At 40.3% G+C, this 21,196-nt stretch overlaps 1 protein-coding gene across 1 annotated transcript in view; it reads right to left on the reverse strand.

Moving 5' to 3' along the window:
- Window positions 1-2,703: 2,703 nt before the first annotated feature.
- The window catches only part of LOC136879245 (aldo-keto reductase family 1 member B1), an 81,970-nt gene continuing 63,477 nt past the window's right edge, over window positions 2,704-21,196 (reverse strand). The window contains exon 8 of the mRNA XM_068229084.1: window positions 2,704-2,813. Within this exon, the coding sequence (XP_068085185.1) occupies window positions 2,704-2,813 (110 nt within the window). The remainder of the gene's footprint in view (window positions 2,814-21,196) is intronic.

Consider the following 21,196-nt stretch of genomic DNA (forward strand, 5'->3'; position numbering starts at 1 on the left):
CGTCCGACAGGAAGCGTCGACACTTCAACCCCTTTCTGAGGGGACCGAAAGCGTGATAATTGCATGGGAAGAGATAAGAACAATAGGGCGGGTGATCGAGTGTCCCCCACTGAGTTGGCGTAATGGATGAGGCTGGCCTCCAGGATCGACCGGCATCTTGTGTTGAAACGCGACCCGCACGGAACTTGGCGCACCATTCCACAACGGTGGTTTTCGACAGACATGCTGCGCCATACACAATCTTCATTCTCCGATGGATGTCCACAGGTGTTTGTCCTTCGGCAGCCAAGAACAGAATAAGAGCACGTTGGTCCTGTTTGGACGAATTTGGTAATAACGTCGCCGTAGTTCACCTGGCCGCATTTAACGCACGCACCGCGTCACGACACGACTGTCACACCAATCCCTTTGCCTACATGTCCGTGCTTATATACCCGTATCGGAATCGCGTTACGTTGCATGTCTGCTGCAGCAACGCCCTCAAACGGAAACTTTTTGATTACGCGTTATATAATAGATGTGAGAAAACAGCACAATGAATAGCCTGGACTTGATCTCTGAAAGCATGATTACTTCCTTTTCAAAAGGACACTTGCAGCTTGAGCTTTAAAATCATGCTGAGATGAAAGTAATAACATTTCTGAAAGAGGAAGGATTGATTTTAAGCCCAAAATTGAAAAATCAATCGTTTGAACGGAAATTGTCAAAATGTCAGTCATGATCCCCCTCAAGTTTCTTAAGCATCTCGATGCTAAAAGTCATTCTGTATTAGCTCCATACACTTCACAAAGCTGATGAGTGTCTGCTAGTTTAACGTCATTTGCATCTTCCACTGCCTCAAGCAGTCTGTCGATCACGGGTCTCTGGATGTGTCTGGTAGGCCTATTGCTTCCAGCTACAAGGATTGGCTCTTGTCATTCGACTGTCTAAGATCGCCAAATCTTGTTCCCCTACGACACCGATGGTGCTGTTAGTGAGACCGAGGTAGTCTTCCTTCTTATAACTTTCGTCGTTTTTACTTCACTGTTTTCAATGCACTCATTCTTTCCCTTTCGTCGTAGGTTGATGTTGAGAGGAGCTAATAGTCTCGGTGCTTTTCCCTTAATTCAATAACCACAACCACCACATTCCTTACATTTTAATAGACAGCAGAACGAATTTAGCAGACGGAGGGCCACTCGAATCGCTTGAGAATGTTAAACACAGAACATTATCCATCCAAACCAAACCCCTAAGGGCCATGGTCTACCAAGCGACCGCGGCTCAGCCCGAGGACCTGCAGATTACGAGGTTTTATGTATCAATACCATCTACTGTAGTTATCGTATTCCAAGTGTCTTCCGTGGCTTGGCAATGGATGAAAGGAAAATCAGCATTTATACGTCCATCGAGACAGAATTTACGAATAGAACTTTTCTCGATATACTACGTAAGTGATGACAAGTTATCAACTAAATTACTAATTTGCTGAGGATAACAACCTAAGCTGTCCCGGTTATATTTTCATTGAAGAATTAATTATTTAAATTCAGTTTCAAAAGATTTAGTAATGTTGGAAAGAAAGGAGTGATCGTTGCTTAATGGAGTCAAGTAATAACATTACCAATCTCTATAACTATACCAAGGAAGAAAGGAAGTGATCTGAACTCAAGAAGAATGAGGATTCCGGGTAAAGAAAGGGGAGAACCATCAAAGGCGTGGATATGCATGACTCGCGAAGCCTCGCAAATCTATTAGCGCCAGCGCCAGAAATTAACATGTCCTGACGTGACAGATGGCAGGATAAGTCTAAGACATATAAGTGGAAAGGATATCTGTGCACTTTATGTGTCGGTATATAGTCTTTTTTTTTGCTAGTTGCTTTACGCCGCACCGACACAGATAGGTCTTATGACGACGATGAGACAGGAAAGGGCTAGGAGTGGGAAAGAAGCAGCCGTGGCCTTAATTAAGGTACAGCCCCAGCATTTGCCTGGAATGAAAATGGGAAACCACGGAAAACCATTTTCAGGGCTGCCGACAATGGGGTTCGAACCTACTATCTCCCGAATACTGGATACTGACCGCACTTAAGCGACTGCAGCTATCGAGCTCGGTGCTATATAGTCTAATCAATTGCAAGCCCCTAGGAGAAGGGAGAGGTTTAATGGGTTTGATGTTGAAGTTACACAATCTTTGGTATACTACCTAAAATTTCACCGTTAAAATGAGAAATATGGACCAATTTCCATCATCAATATTTTTATCACCAATTTTTATTGCTCTTTGTCCGACTCGTTGGCTGAATGGTCAGCGTACTGGCCTTCGGTTCAGAGGGTCCCGGGTTCGATTCCCGGTCGGGTCGGGTATTTTAACCTTCATTGGTTAATTCCAATGGCTCGGGGACAGGGTGTTTGTGCTGTCCCCAACATCCCTGCAACTCACACACCACACATAACACTATCCTCCACCACAATAACACGCAGTTACCTACACATGGCAGTTGCCGCCCACCCTCATCCGAGGGTCTGGCTTACAAGGGCTGCATCCGGCTAGAAATAGCCACACGAAATTATTATTATTATTATTATTATTATTATTATTATTATTATTCTTTATTTACCTCTCTCTCCCTCCTCTAGTACGACGAGGTGGACGTCATCTTCACTTGCTTTTTCCACATTAATTCTCATTCCCTGTTCTCTACCCTCTACCTTCACTGCATCACATTTGTTCCTGCACTTCTCTGCTATTCTTTCCTCGAATTAGTTCATCACCAGGGATTAATACCGTGTTCATTCTTGTACCTCCCTGTACTACGTTTTGCTGCTCTCCTGAAACACAAACATATATTCATCTAGTTTTTGAGACAATTATTCCCAAGGTTAGATATATTATTTTTTATAGTTATTATAGGGTTGGCCGAAAAGATCTAATGTCTTCTAAGGAAATTAATGTTCTACTACGTTTTGCTGCTCTCCTGAAACACAAACATATATTAATCTAGTTTTTGAGACAATTATTCCCAAGGTTAGATATATTATTTTTTATAGTTATTATAGGGTTGGCCGAAAAGATCTAATGTCTTCTAAGGAAATTAATGTTCTACGTTTGAGTAAGTATTATGCATTTCACCTTATTCCTTCAGTTCCCCGAAAACTTTCCTGAGCTTATTCCAGTTATTTCTGGGATCACTGGAGCCATTGAGATAGTCACGCCCAACTGTTCCTTCCGTTCACTAATTTTTAAATTCCATTTGCAAAGAACTGGGTGAATGAGAGATTCAAATGCTATTTTATAGCTATAAAATCACCCAATGACTGCCTATTCAAAGAGGTCTGCATAAAAAGAATTATGGAAATCGGTCAATGTATTGACTATAGTAATATTTTAAGACCTCCTATAACCTCAACAATGTCACGGTTACAGGTCTGCAGGTAGGGTGCAGAAACACCATTCCAAAAATGTTCTCCGACGTTTGCGTAAGTTTCGGTGTGAAAATACAGTTAGGTAAGGAAGTTGTGTTATTGGCTCTGAAAGGCTCTCTTCAAATTCTACGAAATCATTTGTACAATCCCTATTAATCTAAAATAGTTTTGGATCAATTTTGATGTGAATGTTCATTTATTGTAATTTTTAATAGCCAAATTAATGTATAAATTTACGGACGCAGAAACATGTATGATATGCTTTGTCATAATGACAACTCATATATTGGGAATCAATTAAATAAAAAATAAATAAAGAAGGGAAGAAAGAAAGAAAGAAAGAAAGAAAGAAAGAAAGAAAAGGGAACGAAATAAATAAATGATAACTAGGGCTCGGATGTTTAAGACCTAAAAATAGCCCAAGTAAGCAAGCAAATATGACTTCAAAAGTGATAAAACATGACGTAAAACTTACAAAATATGACCCGAAAATGATTAATCTAAATATGGCCATTTTAACATAAGTTATGAATCGAAACGATAATTCCTTTAATACGTATGGTTTCCCATTTTCACACCAGGCAAATGCTGGGGCTGTACCTTAATTAAGGCCACGGCCGCTTCCTTCCAACTCCTAGGTCTTTCCCATCCCATCGTCGCCATAAGACATATCTGTGTCGGTGCGACGTAAAGCCCCTAGCAAAAAAAATACGTATGTGTTAACTAAATTCTTTATTCTTACGTTCATGTTAATTTTCTGAATATACATGTTTAGCAGTTATTCACAGTCTTTTTTCTTTACAATTTGTTTACGTCACACCAACACAGATAGGTCTTATTGTGACGATATTCACAGTCTATTGTCCTCGATTCACTTATCAAACATTTGTGAATACATACCTATAAAGTGCTAAGTTCGCTAAGATTATCAGATCACACAACATTTTAAAAGGCAAAACATGTTTGCACCCTTCATTGTTGGTTTGAAATATGAAAAAACTAGAAATCAATCTATTTTTAAAAATATTTTGGAATGTTTAAGCCAAGATTTCATTAATGGTACTCAAATTGAGCACCACGAAATTAATTAAGTAGATGTCTTCGATACATTATAGTAGAGCGGCAGGGCAAATAGTGCAAACTACCGGGCGAGTTGGCCGTGCGCGTAGAGGCGCGCGGCTGTGAGCTTGCATCCGGGAGATAGTAGGTTCGAATCCCACTATCGGTAGCCCTGAAAATGGTTTTCCGTGGTTTCCCATTTTCACACCAGGCAAATGCTGGGGCTGTACCTTAATTAAGGCCACGGCCGCTTCCTTCCAACTCCTAGGCCTTTCCTATCCCATCGTCGCCATAAGACCTATCTGTGTCGGCGCGACGTAAAGCCCCTAGCAAAAAAAAAATAGTGCAAACTCACATACACTTTTCATTTTTCTCCGCAGGTGGTACTGAAGTGTGTGGACAAGATTCATCTTCAAAGCATTAGGCGCGAAAGATCTCTAATTATCACTTAACACATTATTGTCAGAAGAGAAGCTCCTTTTTGCGTCATAAAACGTTGTTGGTGCATATTTAAATAATATAAAATCACTGATGTCGAGTATGCACTCATCTTGAAATGCACTGGTAGGCCTACCTTACCTTGGTGATCTGTATGTTCCACCTATCTCCTCCGCGCTCTTCTGTCGGTCTGTAGTGAGTGTATGACTGTTGTGTATTATTGTGTAATTTTAGCCAGTTAAGTTTCTCCTCTAAGAACATCATTTATTTTGCACACACAGCGAAAACCGTCACTTCGATTACGCACGTTTTGAAGTTTCCGTTTTACCCTGACGCCAATTAGTCTATGTGATTGTTGCGCTGAATGTTCAACACTTCTCACAATTTCAATTCTTGCATTAATTTATTTCTAAGCTAGCAGCTTCTAAACGAGTAATTGCACTCGATATAATTCGAAAGTTCGACGTAATTTGTGCCAGACTTTCTGACAAACTGTTGGAAAACAATTCCTGCACAATTTTGATAGACGAGGTAGAGTATTCCACTTGTATTAACTACAGATGTGATACGGAAAAGCAGTTTTGTGAATACTAGTTGCCATTCGGAAAGTTGACGATTTTGCACAGCTACAGCTGTCACCAAACCGCCGAAATATGACCGAAATATTGAACCCTTTGGTCCACTATGAAGGATACCTACCTTCTTTACCTACCAGCAAAATTTCATGAGATCTGTCTCTTGGGTCGTTTCGGGTTCTTCGTCACTTGCTGAAGTAAAAGGGAGGGTTCAGTAATTCTAAACTATCTACTCAAATGAAAGGTCTATTTAAAATGTTCCTATTTATTCATGTAATTTCTGAAGGAATAATCATTTATAATCAATATAATTTGGACCCAATCTTGTCCACTTGACACCACACAGATGAGCATAACGCTGGTTTGAGCCTTTGACTTAACTGCCTGATGGGCATCCTTACTAGAAACCATTGTCTCAATTATTACATAAAAAAGGAAAGTCTGAAGATCCTTAAATTCGGCTTCCATGTGAGACTACATGTACCATCATAATGATTCTTTATGGTCCAGCCCTCGTAACACGAACTCTGGACTCTGGGTATAATTAAGGCAGTACAATCGGTGTGTGCCACACAGTGGTTGTACGGCATGGACCCTTAATTGAATTGATGTGACCTGCGGCTATGTCATGGACCGACCTCTAAACTTCTACGTTACTTTAAAGTCATTGTCGACGATGACTGCGAGGATATTGATGCTACAGTGGCATATGGCCCTAATCTAAATCACTGAGGATGATGACCCCATGACCATCCAAATTTCTAAGCTAAAGGCTAAACACAATTAAGTTATATCGGTTGATGACCAAAGTTTCCACTTTACTAACCCCCGCACATTTAATGCTCAATCAATCAAAGTCAAATAATACAACAACAACAGCGCTCACAATACTTTGTGGCAGTAAAATCCATTACCTTCGGATATGTCCCCTTAATCGTTACGTTAACATTTAAATATTCCCAGAAAAATAAACTAGGATTTCCAGAATGCATCATCAAGTTATTCGCTTGGTTTAAAGGTATTTCGCAAACACGGTTTCCACTGAATTTAATTAAATAAATTTAAATGATTTAATGAAATCTTAATGAACAACACATTCTATCTCCGCGGACGAATGGTTTCTTTCAAAAGTCCCTACTCAAATTTGGTCGTAATTAATTTTAATTCAATTGATGTTTATTGTCTGTTGTTATCGTGCAGCTGGAAAAAATACATCATTTATTTCCAGTATTATATCTTGTTTCATGACATCACACTTTAATCTAATCTAATACTAACCATTATTAATACTTGGATAACCCTAATAATTAAGTACAAAAAAAGTAACTCGCCGTGTAATGTAAGCCGATTACGATGTCATATATTGTCATAACATTCTCGTAAAGCTTTGTGCACCCCTCACAAACAAATCAATCATCATTACCACCACTCTATATTTTGGACAACCCTGAAATTGGCTAACCTCGCTCATTATACTCTAACTTTGTGGTTACAAATATACATTACGATCTCAATTAAACAAATTCACAGTATCTAATAACCTACACGTTATTCCCGGATGAAAATTTCAACTAGTTCCAAAGAAGGCAATCTCATTTTTAACACGTAGCAAGCGCACAATCCCGTTACCTTCGAGCGGCGAACTCCGATCAGCTGGCGGCATTGAAAACAAACGACCCTCACGCTGTCTGTCGGTTTTAATATGAAACACATGTCTTTCTCCACGCTTGACTGGCCTCTAAGAATGAACCCCTTTGACTTCGCAAAACAGAATAAAATGCGATATTTTTGACACATAGATTTTACTTTTAAATGTCCTACAATAATTGTACACGTCGCAAATTAATATCTGCGTGGATTCTCTAGCTCTACTTCCCATCCCAAACATTATACAAAATCTTCCTCGGGCTCACACAGAAGCCCCGGGTTCACTACAGGCTTCCAATCACCTGATTCACAAATCCTATCTCAACTCATACGACAAATCTAACCTCTTGTCTCAAACTCGACGACTCTCACTGACAAAAGAACTGGAATAAAAATCCTTAGAATCCACGACGCATAATTACGCACAAATACTTTAATAATGAACAACTTCGCATAAAATGATCTCGTATTTTAAAACTGCATTTTCACAAAAATGACTGACAAACTTTACTGTTATTATTGTCACTCAGAAACAGTTTAAACGGACATAGAATAACGTTACATTCGTGACAAAATCACCGATCTGCATTACTCAACACTACATACAGCGCTTCCACCCGATTGAAAATGGATGACCACGGATCCTTTTGCACCAATTCCATCAAAATTCCAACAGAAATTTTTTACGTCGAATAATCATCTTAATTTGACATCGCAAAATCAATAAATTCACGGAAATGACGATCTACTTTTGACATGATATTACTTCGAAACCCTCATTAATAACTTTTACAACATGTTACACGACACTCGCAATACTTTAAAATTTTATCCAAGCAGAAAATAAAACAAATGACCTACCGTCATATTTCTGGCACTCACAAAAAACATATGGGTGACCAACTGCGTCATAAATACATTTCAAATACATATAAGTTTGACATCATAAAACAAGATATAGTAGGCGGTAAGATGGCATGTCACCTACCTTATGTTACGTCAGCTTCCATCTTTGGGCTCGCCAGGAACCCTTCTATATTTATTTAGCCATTTTTAGATTTCTGGCTGTACATAGGATTTTCTTCATGTTTCCTGGAAATAAAGCATTAAAAAGAAATGTCCTTCACTCGGCATCTTCGTTGATCGTACTCGACTGATTTTATTTATTACCCGCACACGAATTACTTTCTTTACAACACAAAATGTTTTACAACTTTATAAATACTTCTTCGGTATCTTGACCGTCCTTTTTTCAAATTACTTATGCTCAAAAACTACCTCCACATGGATTCAAGACCCCAGCCACATCGGCCAAAAATCTGTTTGTTGGACTTAGTCTACTTCTTGTCGATCGATTTACAGAACAGTTCAACCCTCTGTCTCAAGCCTCAATGATACAAATGCGGGGGTTTTCAACATGGCGTCCCTTTTTAGTTATAGACACTACCCCCCTCTCTCCAGGCATTTACCCTTTGCCACCAAGAAAATTTGCGTAACTTTTTCGACTTACATGAACTGTATTTACAAGAGTTTTTGATGTAACCACATACTTGTTACCTCGCTAGTGATAGTGTTCATGAACATTTAAAATTTATTCTTATTAAATTAACCGGTTAAATGACCTCATTCGATAGGCACTATTTTCGGTCGACTTAGCGTGGGTAAACTAGACACGCGCGTCCTTCTGAAATAATGCACAGAAATGGCTTATTAGCAGTTTCAAATTCGTCTTACTAAAGACCAATTGTCTTATAGATAAATACAGGACCCTCAATATACTGCGTTCACCATTAAATATATTTATTCAACATAAACTTTCTTCTGTATCCTTCCACTGTCGACACGTGCAGATGACGTCACATCTCAGAGCGTGGGACCGAAGATAGCCACCTCCCTTTGTCACGTGTCGCCTCGGATATATATAAAAATTCGAGCTTCCTATTACAACTGACATGGGCCTCCTGTAATAATTTTTAAAATTATTAGGGCACAAAGGTCATGGGTTCAATATGATGTTTATGCGAAAATAGCTCAAAATATGACCTTATGACAAAAATAGCTAAAATATGCATTTATATGACAAATAAAAATCACTTAATTCTGACGATAATCTCCTGATTTACACCACAATCCAATCAGACAAGAAAAATAAAGATAGAGAAAAATATGACTTTTCCTAAACATCCGAGTCCTCATGATAACATACAATTTGGACGCAAAATCTGCATGGCAAGAAAGAACTAATAAAATGTTACGAGCTCAAAAATGAACATGGTCTGCCTACATGCAATAAAAAATATCTATCGATCATAACAAAATTAAAACATTACAAGACAGTGGTAAACCAGAGGTGACATAGCGAAGTCACTCAGAGAACCAGAATAGACAAAAACCTAAACGTTGAGAGTGGAATAGATAGAACATGCATAAATAAAAATATCAAAAATTTGGGCTTTGGTAGATAGCGCCAAATGAAGTTTTGTCCAGAGAACTGGAGCCCATCACAGATACTGTACGGAAGAAGAGGATCTCTTTTATTGGTCACAGTGTGAGGATACCAGAAACCAGATTGCCAAGAAAAATTATAGAGAAAGTCTGGAATCTGAAGTAACAAATAGGATGGATTAAGAAAATTAGAGAGGATATGGAAGAACTAGAAATAACTGGACAATTTTCAAAACAAAATAAAAAACATAAAGAAACTGAAAACATAAACATAAGATTTAAATAAAAAATAGACAAACGACGCACCTACAATAATAATTTCGTGTGGCTATTTCTAACCGTTTGCAGCCCTTGTAAGGCAGACCCTACGATGAGGGTGGGCAGCATCTGCCATGTGTAGGTAACTGCGTGTTATTGTGGTGGATGATAGTGTTACGTGTGGTGTGTGAGTTGCAGGGATGTTGGGAGCAGCACAAACACCCAGCCCCCGAGCCATTGGAATTACCAACGAAGGTTAAAATCCCCGACCCGGCCGGGTATCGAACCCGGGGCCCTCTGAACCGACGGCTAGTACGCTAATCATTCAGCCAACGAGTCGGACATACCTACGACAGAAGAGATCAGAACGAATGAACATCTACTGGACAATTCGGAAAGAAAACTTATCGAAGAAGATGACCAGAAAATTATGGGCTGAAATGGTCTAATGAGGCTGTAACAGCAGAAAAAGAAGTAAATAAATAAATAAATACCATCTCGTAGAGAATTCCTAGGAACTAATGATCACCAATTACATTCTCTTTATTCACATTGGTTTTTACACGTCTGTGCGCTACTTTTCTCGTTGTTGTAGAAGAGTAGAAACACGAGTCGAAAATATAAACGTTTCTCATCCAAATTTGAAACTAACTATTGACGCAGATTCCAATAAATGCAACCGAACTGTTTTGAAACAGAATATTTTTTTATTATTTTCCTTTGGTTGGTTAACAGTTTAATTCGCACTAATACATCCAGGTTCCTGGAAAGCCTGGAAATATAAAACAGCTAGAACTAAGAAGGTAGAAGCATGGCCGTTACTAAGGTATAGATACGATGTTTCGTTTGAAAAAAAGAAAAATCATTGAAAAAAGTGTTCGGGGTGGCTGACGGTTAATATTCACCATCTACCGAACGCAAGCTTACCACTACACGATCTATATTGTGTAGTCAAATCGCTTGGTAGATACTATAGAATATCCCTTGGTAAGTGATTGTTAAATTAGTGGTTAGCTAGCTGGATATTTTATAAAGGGACTATAAACATGTCTCTAATTAGACTGCTTTTAACCGAGCTTGATAGCTGCAGTCGCTTAAGTGCGACCAGTATCCAGTATTCGGGAGATAGTAGGTTCGAACCCCACTGTCGGCAGCCCTGAAGATGGTTTTCCATTGTTTCCCATTTCACACCAGGCAAATACTGGGGCTGTACCTTAATTAAGGCCACGGCCGCTTCCTTCCCACTCCTAGCCCTTTCCTGTCCAGTCGTCGCCATAAGACCTATCTGTGTCGGTGCGACGTAAAGCAACTAGCAAAAAAGAATGCTTTAAGGTATGATCTTCTGTAGCAAACGTTACCCAACCTAGCTTAGCGACAGCTTACATTAGCTAATAGAAATTGTCGCTGATAAGACTCATGGTCATATTGCACTTTAATCCTCAGTGCAGTTAAACATCGATAGCAAGATTTATAATTTATTAAGACACCGTAACAGAAAAAGTGTTATCAGTGATTTTACAAGCAATCACTAACACTAACATTTTGCAATCATGACCTGAATCATGATTGATCATCATCATCATCATCATCATAGACATTCACTCGTTCGCGAGTATAATGATGTCTTCCGAGTGCATCAAGGTAGCCAATTAACGGTTCTTAGTTGACTGAAAGAATTAATTCTAGAACCACAAGATCTGACCCAATGCTCGAATATGAAATCTATCAAAACGCCTTATTGTTGTACAATCTGATTATAGGACATTTTGACCAAGAAAACCTGTAACACGGACAATATGCCATATTTCTACATATTGTGCCAGTTACCAAAATGACACATTTACGATTTTTCACAAGGACGTTCTTTGCCTTTTAAGTTTGATCCTAAAACCATGTTTGTCGTTTCTTACGGTGCATTAGTATGTTGATTAGTTTGGGGGATTATGGAATCAAATTAACAGTTTGTAACAATTATCTCTCGATGGGAAGAAATTAATCTATAAGGGGCATATTCAATATTAAAACATAGAAAAGTGAAACATTCTCGTAAGGTAGAAGGGGCAATGTAACTGCCACTTTTGCAACCTGATCAGCTTACTCACTTTGCCACTGTCATACCGGAATTGTTACGAGTGTGAATTGCTGCATTTCCGCTATCTCCAAACACTTGTGAGGTGTGGCGCAACTGTTTAAATAAATTAGTTGGAACATGCCTTTCATCTGTGTTCCACTTATTGGAGCAATTAATTGAAGAGGTTTCCGAAACTTAGCGCGATATTGACCGGTTGGAACGTAAGCATTCTCCAATCAAGAAAGAAAGAAAGAAAGAAAGAAAGAAAGAAAGAAAGAAAGAAAGAAGGAAAGAAATATGAAGATTTAAACAGACAGTGGAAAGAGTTTGACTCAGTATCTGCGATCATTGGGGCATAACTTTGGTGGCAAATACTATAGCGAACCCTGCACCTTGTGTAATAAAATATTTTTTTAAAAATGAAATGAAATGACGTATGACTTTTAGTGCCGGGAGTGTCCGAGGACAAGTTCGGCTCGCCAGATGCAGGTCATTTGATTTGACTCCCGTAGGCGACCTGCGCGTCGTGATTGGGATGAAATTATGATGAAGACACAAACACCCATCCCCCGTGACAGGGAAATTAACCAATTTTGGTCAAAATTCCCGACCCTGCCGGAAATTGAACCCAGGACCCCTATGATCAAACGCCAGCACACTAACCACTAAGCCATGGAGCCGTACAATAAAATGTAAAAAATAATGAACATAGCAAATAATTAAAAGAATGAATACATGTTTCCTTGTGATTTCAGTGATTACGTCCGTGTTACAGAATATATAAGTAAAATTGCCCACATTACACATTATCTTGGACATAACGTCTCGTAATTTCTTCTTTGATGTTGGTGGTAGTTTTCTACGATCTATTTTATTGGATTCGTGCCTTCATCGCTTGTGTTCAAATTGTCGTGGACTCTCGTCAGGAACCTAGACGAGGGAGGGCGTGGATTACTGGGGGTTAGACCCCCCCCCCTCCCATGGAACTTTTACAAAATAAAATGAACAGAAACTGACAATAAACAAGTGAAAGTCGACGCAATGGGTTGGCTCTTTTGAACATTCACAGAGTCATAATTGTAAAACGAACAGATCTCTTGGACCTAATTTCTAAGAAGCCTCGAAAATTGGATTTTAGATTGTAACCTGAACGTGCGATACGATGTAAAAATGTTGACCTTGATCATATTGTTCTCGTTCTGTATTTTAATGTAAGATGTTTTAGTATACTGCAATCTGATTATCAACATAATTTACTTGTATCAGAGTGTTTACAATAACATTTACGCATACGCGCACCACACAAGCACAAGCAACTTCACTATGTTCTGTCATCATTTTGTAACTATAACACCCCCCCCCCCCCCTCCCTCCCGCCGCTCGGTCGATCCTGACTTTCATGGACAATACGTCACCACATCGGCCGATCAGACGCTACATCCATCCAGCTGAGGGTCTTATTTTGGTACCTCTTCATGTTAGACTTGAGAACGTCCTCTCTTATTGTGTCCAGCAATTGAGAATGTTATCACACGCTTTCGAAGGCATCGGTTAGGCACGAAGTTCTTTTGCATTACATTATTTACGACTGAATCCGGCTCCACGGCTAAATGGTTAGCGTGCTGGCCTTTGGTCACAGGGGTTCCGGGTTCGATTCCCGGTAGGGTCGGGAATTTTAACCATCATTGGTTAATTTCGTTAGCACAGGGGCTGGGTGTCGTCTTCATCATCATTTCATCCTCATCAAGACGCGCAGGTCGCCTAGGGCGTCAAGTCTAAAAGACCTGTACCTGGCGAGCCGAACATATCCTCGGACACTCCCGGCACTAAAAGCCATACGCCATATCATTTCATTTACAACTGATCTACATTTAAGGCTGTTGCCTAGGTGGCATATTCTCCGTCAATTGTTTATCTACCCTTTAAAAAAAAAAATTCAAGGAATTTGGAAATTTATCGAGCATTTCCGTGAGTAAATTATTCTAATGCCTAATGCCTCTTCCTATGACAGAATACTAGCTCCAGTTAGTCATCTTGAATTCTAACTTTATCTTCATGTTATGATATTCTCTACTTTTTAAAGCTCCACTCAAGCTTATGCATCTACTAATGTCACTCTACGCCATCTCTCCACTGACAGATCGAAATATACCAATTAGTCGAGCAGCTCATCTCCTTACTCCCAAAAATTTCCAACCCAAAGATTGTAACATTTTCGTAACGCTACTCATTTGACTGAAATTGCCCAGAACAAATGGAACTGCTTTCCTTAGGACCTTTTCTAGTTCTCGAATGAAGTAATCCTGGTATGGGTCTCATACACTGGAACATACTCTAACTGGAGTTGATATTTCATTATTGCTTCAGTGCTAGTGACACTGACCTCTTCCAAGATACTCGTGTCTGTTCGATGGTCTTGTAATTTTTAATACACTAATGGCGTTCGGCCTCGGAAGACCATGCGGCCAGTATTTACACGGTGAGAGGTGGTGGTGATTATTATTTTCAGACGAAGTACAACTAAGCAACCATCCTCTATATAACACTAATCAGACAGAAAAAAATGGAAGGGATCCGACAGTTCGAAAACTTAAGGTATCGGCCAAAGAATGACAAGGACCACGAAGGGTGTGAAAAGGAAAGAATCCCTAGGCCTCGAATGCTCTAATACCGTCGGGGTCGGAAAAGAACAAGAGTCGACCAAGTGAGGTCGGATAGGATATATCAGAGGTGCTCAGCTGGGCGCCTGTTGAGGCTAGCCCAGTTCGACCGGGCTGGCGTGACGTAAATGCGGGCAGCTTACGTAAGAAGCATATGGCTTACGTCACAGTAAAGCGAGACGGCGAATACGCTTTGCAGGAAAGCGAGGGAGAATTGACGTTCGACTGTGATTACAAAGTGTTAATTGGGATAGATTATTTAAAATACAACTTTAAAATCGCAACAACAAAAACCTGACCTTTTCAAGACACTCCGGTTTGATTTATACTGCGCTCGATATAAACAGTCTGTTTTACTTTCCTATATTTATTCATACAAAGAAAGCTGATACGTTATAATTTTTGTGTTACAATCTACGAAGGTGCAAGGTTTAAACGTGCAAGCTACAATTTATAATTCCTTGGATGGAAATGACAGTATTTCCATTTCTTTTTAAATGTTAAATTCCTGTTATTCGTTCAGCAAAAAGTAATATAATTACATACGGCAACAATGATTTTGCAGAATGTTGTAGTGTTTTGTGACTTTCCCTGTTCTCTGAATTTAAAATTTAACAGGCGTCCGGTGATAATAGCTAGTCTCTAAATGGCGAGAAAGAGTTTCATCACGCGTGAGGACATAAGCTATTTACTATCCAAGATTAAAGTACAACAACAGTGTAAATATATCTACCAGATAGATGTACAGTATGCCTTCAAATAAATAACCTAACTGATTTTATTCCCGGTAAGCATGATTGGATTGTTGGTGATTTTATCGGATAATTTAAACCCAAGCAACCACAAATCACAGCCTATCCACTTTAACTTCGTATTATTTTAGAGCTCGTTCTAATACACCCCTTAAAATGTAACAAGTTAGTGAAAACTATAATTCATTTCGAACGTTATAAAAATATTTGAGGTTGTAGGCCTAACTCTTGATTGTATTCGGTCAAAATACATAAACTGCAATGAACATAAATAACTTATTTCTTACAACGTAAATTGAAAATGACGTGCATTTCGGCCCACTTTCTTCCATTATTTTCTGTCTCCATTTCAAACTCCGGTATCGCCGCAGTGATCGAGAGTGACTGGGAGAACTTCGCCCAACAAAGACCAACTACAATTTATAATATTGTAGTTGGTCTTGGCCCAACCTTCACGGCCTGTGACGTAGCCACAACGTCACTGTGGTTGAATAGCACACGCTCACCGCCTGCCCGCCCGCGGGACGGAATGCCCAGCGCGAGCACCTCTGGGGTATATGAAAGTGAGGAGCCTGGCACAAGTAAATGGAAGTAATGCCAGGACTCAGATAAGGGCCCCGTGGTCACCAATCGACGCTCCTAAGTTGAGTGCCTCTGGGGCCCCATTTAACCGCCTTTTAAGACAGGCAGGAGATACACTGGGTGTTATTCTACCGCCCCAACCCACAGAGGGTTACACAGTGAGAGAGTATATATTTATACTTCCTTGTGGTTAAAAAGGAGTCATAACTTCTTATAACTTAATACTACAGTCTGGTCCGCCTCTTTGGTGTAGTGGTATTTGAAAAGTGGTACAAGGGCTGAGACGGGGTCATCCTCGAAGTGGGTTTCCGTGGTTTTCCACTTCTCCTCCAGGCGAATGCCGGGACGGTACTAAAGGCCACGGCCACTTCCTTCCCTCTTATTTTTCTATCTTTCCATCCCCCCGCAAGGTCCCTGTTCAGCAAGGCAGGTGAGACCGCCTGGGCGAGGTACTGGTCATTCTCCCCATCTGCATCCCCCCGACCCGAAGTCTCACGCTCCAGGACACTGCCCTTGAGATGGTAGAGGTGTAATACCTCACCGAGTCAGAGGGGAAAACTAACCTTGAAAGATAAACAGATTAAGAAAGAAAGAAAGAAAGAAACTACAGTCTGAAAAATACTGTGAAATTACAGTGCATAATTGTGGAGTTAGATTTGATAAGACTTAGACAGCACCGTTAGTAATTTTTAAGACACTTAGGTATCTTTTGTAGGTATGTTCTGTTACACTCACCTATTCACGTGCTGAACATTTTGGAAAAGGAACATCAATGTGTAACTCAAATAGGATCAAGTCTGATCTGTTGTGCCAAATAAAGATTAGTGACCAAAAATTGGGATGATTTTCTTCTTACAATCTATTTTACGTCGCGTCGACACAGTTGGGTCTCATGATGACGATGGGTTAGAAAAAGGCTAGATGTGGGAAGGTAGCGACTGTGGCCTTAATTAAGGTACAACCCAGCATTTGCCTGGTATAAAAATGGGAACCACGGAAAACCATCTTTAGTGCTGCCGACAGTGAGGTTCGAACCCACTACCTTCCGAACGCAGGTGCACAGTCACTTGGTAGGTGGGAGTTCAATAAAGAGCCTCTCGAATGTTGCGGGGAATCTGCGAATAGCACTCTGCTAATTTGTTTGCCTGAAATACACCGATGAGCACTTCAATTAGGAAGCCCTCTAGGCCAATGTTCAGACTCTCTATCCAAACAAGTTTTGGGGCTAGCTTCTTGTAATTTATCCAAGATCCCGAGATGGCATGAAGTTAGCATTCTTGCATATGTTGAATTGTCTGCGCCACTGCACCCCAGTCACTGTCAGAGAAATTTTTCCACCTTCAGTTGTGGAGAGTAGAAGTTTTTCCCGTCCCATATCTGACAAGATGAATTACAAAACTAGAACATCAACACGTTTTTACTCAATTTCCCATAAAGGAAGTGTTAAGTAACGTAAGTAAACTCGTGTCCTTGCCCTGAGATGGTGCACCTCATTTCAGGCACACTCTCAATGAAGATGGGATGCATGTACCATTGTAACCACATACAAGCCCTCCTAGTATTTGTACATTTCTGGCAGTACCGGGAAAAGAATCCAGAACCCCGAGTAGGGCAGCTAATAATGCTAACTCTTACGCTACAGCGGCGAACAAAGTAAGTGATAGTATTATACGATTTTACGAGGAATTATAGGTCATCCTTCAGACAGTTGAAGAAGACAGTGTTTAAGTATAACTAATGGTAATGCAGTCAACCAGTCAGTGATCGGTAAGATGTACTTAAAATGTAAAGCACATACCAGCATCGTACTAAATAATTATCTGATTAATTTAACCAAGAATAGAGTAAGTTCTTTCTTTCTTTCTTTCTTTCTTTCTTTCTTTCTTTCTTAATCTACTTACCCTCCAGGGTTGGTTTTTCCCTCGGACTCAGCGAGGGATCCCACCTCTACCGCCTCAAGGGCAGTGTCCTGGAGCTTCAGACTCTGGGTCGGGGATACAACTAGCGAGGATGACCAGTACCTCGCCAAGGCGGCCTCACCTGCTATGATGAACAGGGGCCTTGAGGGGGGATGGGAAGATTGGAAGGGATAGACAAGGAAGAGGGAATGAAGCGGCCGTGGCCTTAAGTTAGGTACCATCCTGGCATTTGCCTGGAGGAGAAACAGAAAACCACTTCCAGGATGGCTGAGGTGGGAATCGAACCCACCTCTACTCAATTGACCTCCCGAGGATGAATGGACCCCGTCCCAGCCCTCGTATCACTTTTTCAAATTGCGTGGCAGAGCCGGGAATCGAACCCGGGCCTCCGGGGGTGGCAGTTAATCAACTAACCACTACACCACAGAGGCGAACTATAGAGTAAGTTACATAATTAATCCCTGATGACACTTACCTCTTGTTAGTATGTTGGTCAGTTATGTTCCATTGAATCTACAGTATAGTCATTATTGTCCGGCCCCGCGGTGTAGGGGGCAACGTGTCCGCCTGTCACCCGGCGGCCCCGGGTTCGATTTCCGGCCGGATCAGGGGCTTTTAATTGTAATTGTAATTAACCAATTATGGTTAAAATTCCAGACCTTGCCGGGAATCGAACCCGGGACCCCTGTGACCAAAGGCCAGCACGCTAACCATTTAGCCATGGAGCCGGACACCAAAATAGAGTAAAAGCGATACCAAAAATCAAATCAAATCAAATCAAAATCACTTTATTTGCAAATGGTGTGTCTACCTCGGTGGCAAGTGATACACAAAATACATTATTAATGAGCACTAAATTTTAAATTAAAGACGTCTTCCAGTGAAATTGACAGGTTAAATTAAATTTCTGAAATAAACGTAATATCATGAAGAATATAAGAGCAAGTGTGAGGACTCAGCCATTATAGCATGGTAGTTTGTAGTTCCGCTACTGCAAGCACTGCAAGTGATTATATCCAACACGTACTCCAGTAGTTCCGGCAAGATGGATATAGAAAAGTTCGGGAAATGTTACTGTGTGAGATATTTCAGTGAGTAAGTTGAATTTTCTTTGCTTTCATATCTTAAATTCAGTCATTGTGCGTTATGTACTTCAGGCATGTATCTTATGTGGTTTGACCAATTTAATAATTCATCATGCCGTACTGTTTTGTGCCTGGCCGTAAGTCAGGCTATGGTAGAGTAATTGATGATACGCAATTTTTTCACCACCGAAGGATAGAAATCAATTTGAAAAATGGGACAGAGCTATTCTACGGAAGGATACTGAGTTAACGCGTAATAGCATACTTTGTCATATCTGATGATTTGTTAGTGAAATCAGATAATTTTATAGCGAATGGTGAAAAAGTGGATATCTCTTGTGTGAGACGGAAATTACTGTACGTCCAAAAATAGTGCCTCACATTTTTCCTAATTTGCCACCAAATCTTCACGCAAACTTTCGAAAGACCAGTAAACGACAAACTGAGTAGGTAAGTAGAGTATCACCTTTAAATTGTTCATGGGTGTTGGATTTAATATGCTGGGAGTTATGTGTTATCTATCTGTATATGTACACTCCATTAACCTGTGCTTTCCGCAATATGTGATGAAGGTCGTAGCTCTCATGTATTCGTGTATGTGTGATTTTAATCCATTGTACCCTTTCGTGGTATTTTAATTGTAATCTGTCGTTGTTTTTTAAAATACAGTGAATATACTTATCAGTTCAGATTAATACGTTTCCTCTGGCATCATTTATAAGACCAGCTGATAGGTGCTGTGGAGCTTGCCCACTCGAGCACTGCCTGGCGGGGCGCTCATGAACTTGAGGAATCCTCACACTTGTTATTATATTCGTCATGGTAATACTATACATACCTCGGCGTTGTGATATGTGTACTATCATAACCGGAATAGCGCTGGCCTTCTGAGCCTTATTTGGCAGATTTCATCCCAGCTCAGTCTTGTGGTATTTGATGGTGCTCAAATACGCCAGCTTCAGGTATTTCAGGTTTACTAACGGAACACCTGCGGGACAAAATTCCAGTCGGCGCGAAAGGGTGTCTTTCAACGTAGATTGTTGATATCTCATGGAAATATCAGTTAGAAGAGAGTTTCCTATAAACGATTGTTAAGGTTGTGATAAGAGGGTCAGTCCTCTTTCTGAGAAACTGTCGTTAGTAATATATTTGCTTAACTCTACTATGTATACATTACGGCAAGGCCGTAATAATGGCATTAGGCAAGAAAGCTTGTATTCGATTGGAAAATGAGGAAAGAAAGGTCCTGAGAGATATATGGGGTACCATACGAGAAAGTAGAACCCATTTTAAGTGTATTATGGAAAAGAAGGTTGAGTTTCGAGGGACATTTGATGAGGATGGATGACTTATTTATTTATTTATTTATTTATTTAGCGTATGATGAATACAATATTATTTACAATATATACAACTACCATCTCAAGCTCGTAACTAAAGTTCCATGTCAAAATTTAATAGCCAGAGAAGAGCTTCGTTTGAGACACAGTTTAAGTCCTCAATAGAGCCTCTGTAACTACGCAAAGGACACTCAAATGCAAGGTGTTCCACTGTCTGTTCCCCTTGTCCGCAGTCACATTGCGGTGATGTCTTCCATCCCCATTTGAAGAGAGTGGCTCCACATCTACCTTGGTCGGTCCTAATTCGATTTAGCATCCTCCACTGCCGTCTGGGAAGAGAAAAACCATCTGGGCACTTGCATGGGTTCTCAATGATGTGGTGATGTGGTAATGCGGATTGCTGTTGCCATTGTTCTTTCCAGGCGTCCGATACATTAAAGGAGGTGTCCTGTAAATTCATTGCAGTACGCCAAGAAGGGTGTCTGGATTTCAGTCGTTTAGCTGGGGAAGCTGCTATGTCAGAATGAATAGGAAGGTGAGGATTGTTTTCAATTTTCTTCCACAAGTTAAGCAGTGACTGTGATCTTCTTAGGGATGGAGGTGGTATGTGGCTTAGGGTGGGAAGCCAGTGTGTGTTAGTTGGTCGGATGCATCCTGTAATGATACGCATTGCTTGGTTCAGCTGGGTGTCTACTAACCCAGTGTGAGCACTGTTAAGCCAGGTAGAGCAGCAATATTCAGCGACGGAATAAGAGAGTGCAAGAGCAGTGGATCTCAGGACTTGGGCATTAGCACCCCAGGATGTACCTGCCAGCTTTTGGAGGATGTTATTTCTGGTCTTGATCTTGGCTGACACATTATAGAGGTGATTCTTGTAGGTCAAGGACCTGTCCAGGGTGACACCCAGGTATTTTGGGTTACTACAATACTGTAGATTCTCTCCTTTGAATGGTATGGT

This window comes from Anabrus simplex, chromosome 8, assembly GCF_040414725.1.
Source record: "Anabrus simplex isolate iqAnaSimp1 chromosome 8, ASM4041472v1, whole genome shotgun sequence".
In the NCBI taxonomy this organism is placed as follows: domain Eukaryota; kingdom Metazoa; phylum Arthropoda; class Insecta; order Orthoptera; family Tettigoniidae; genus Anabrus; species Anabrus simplex.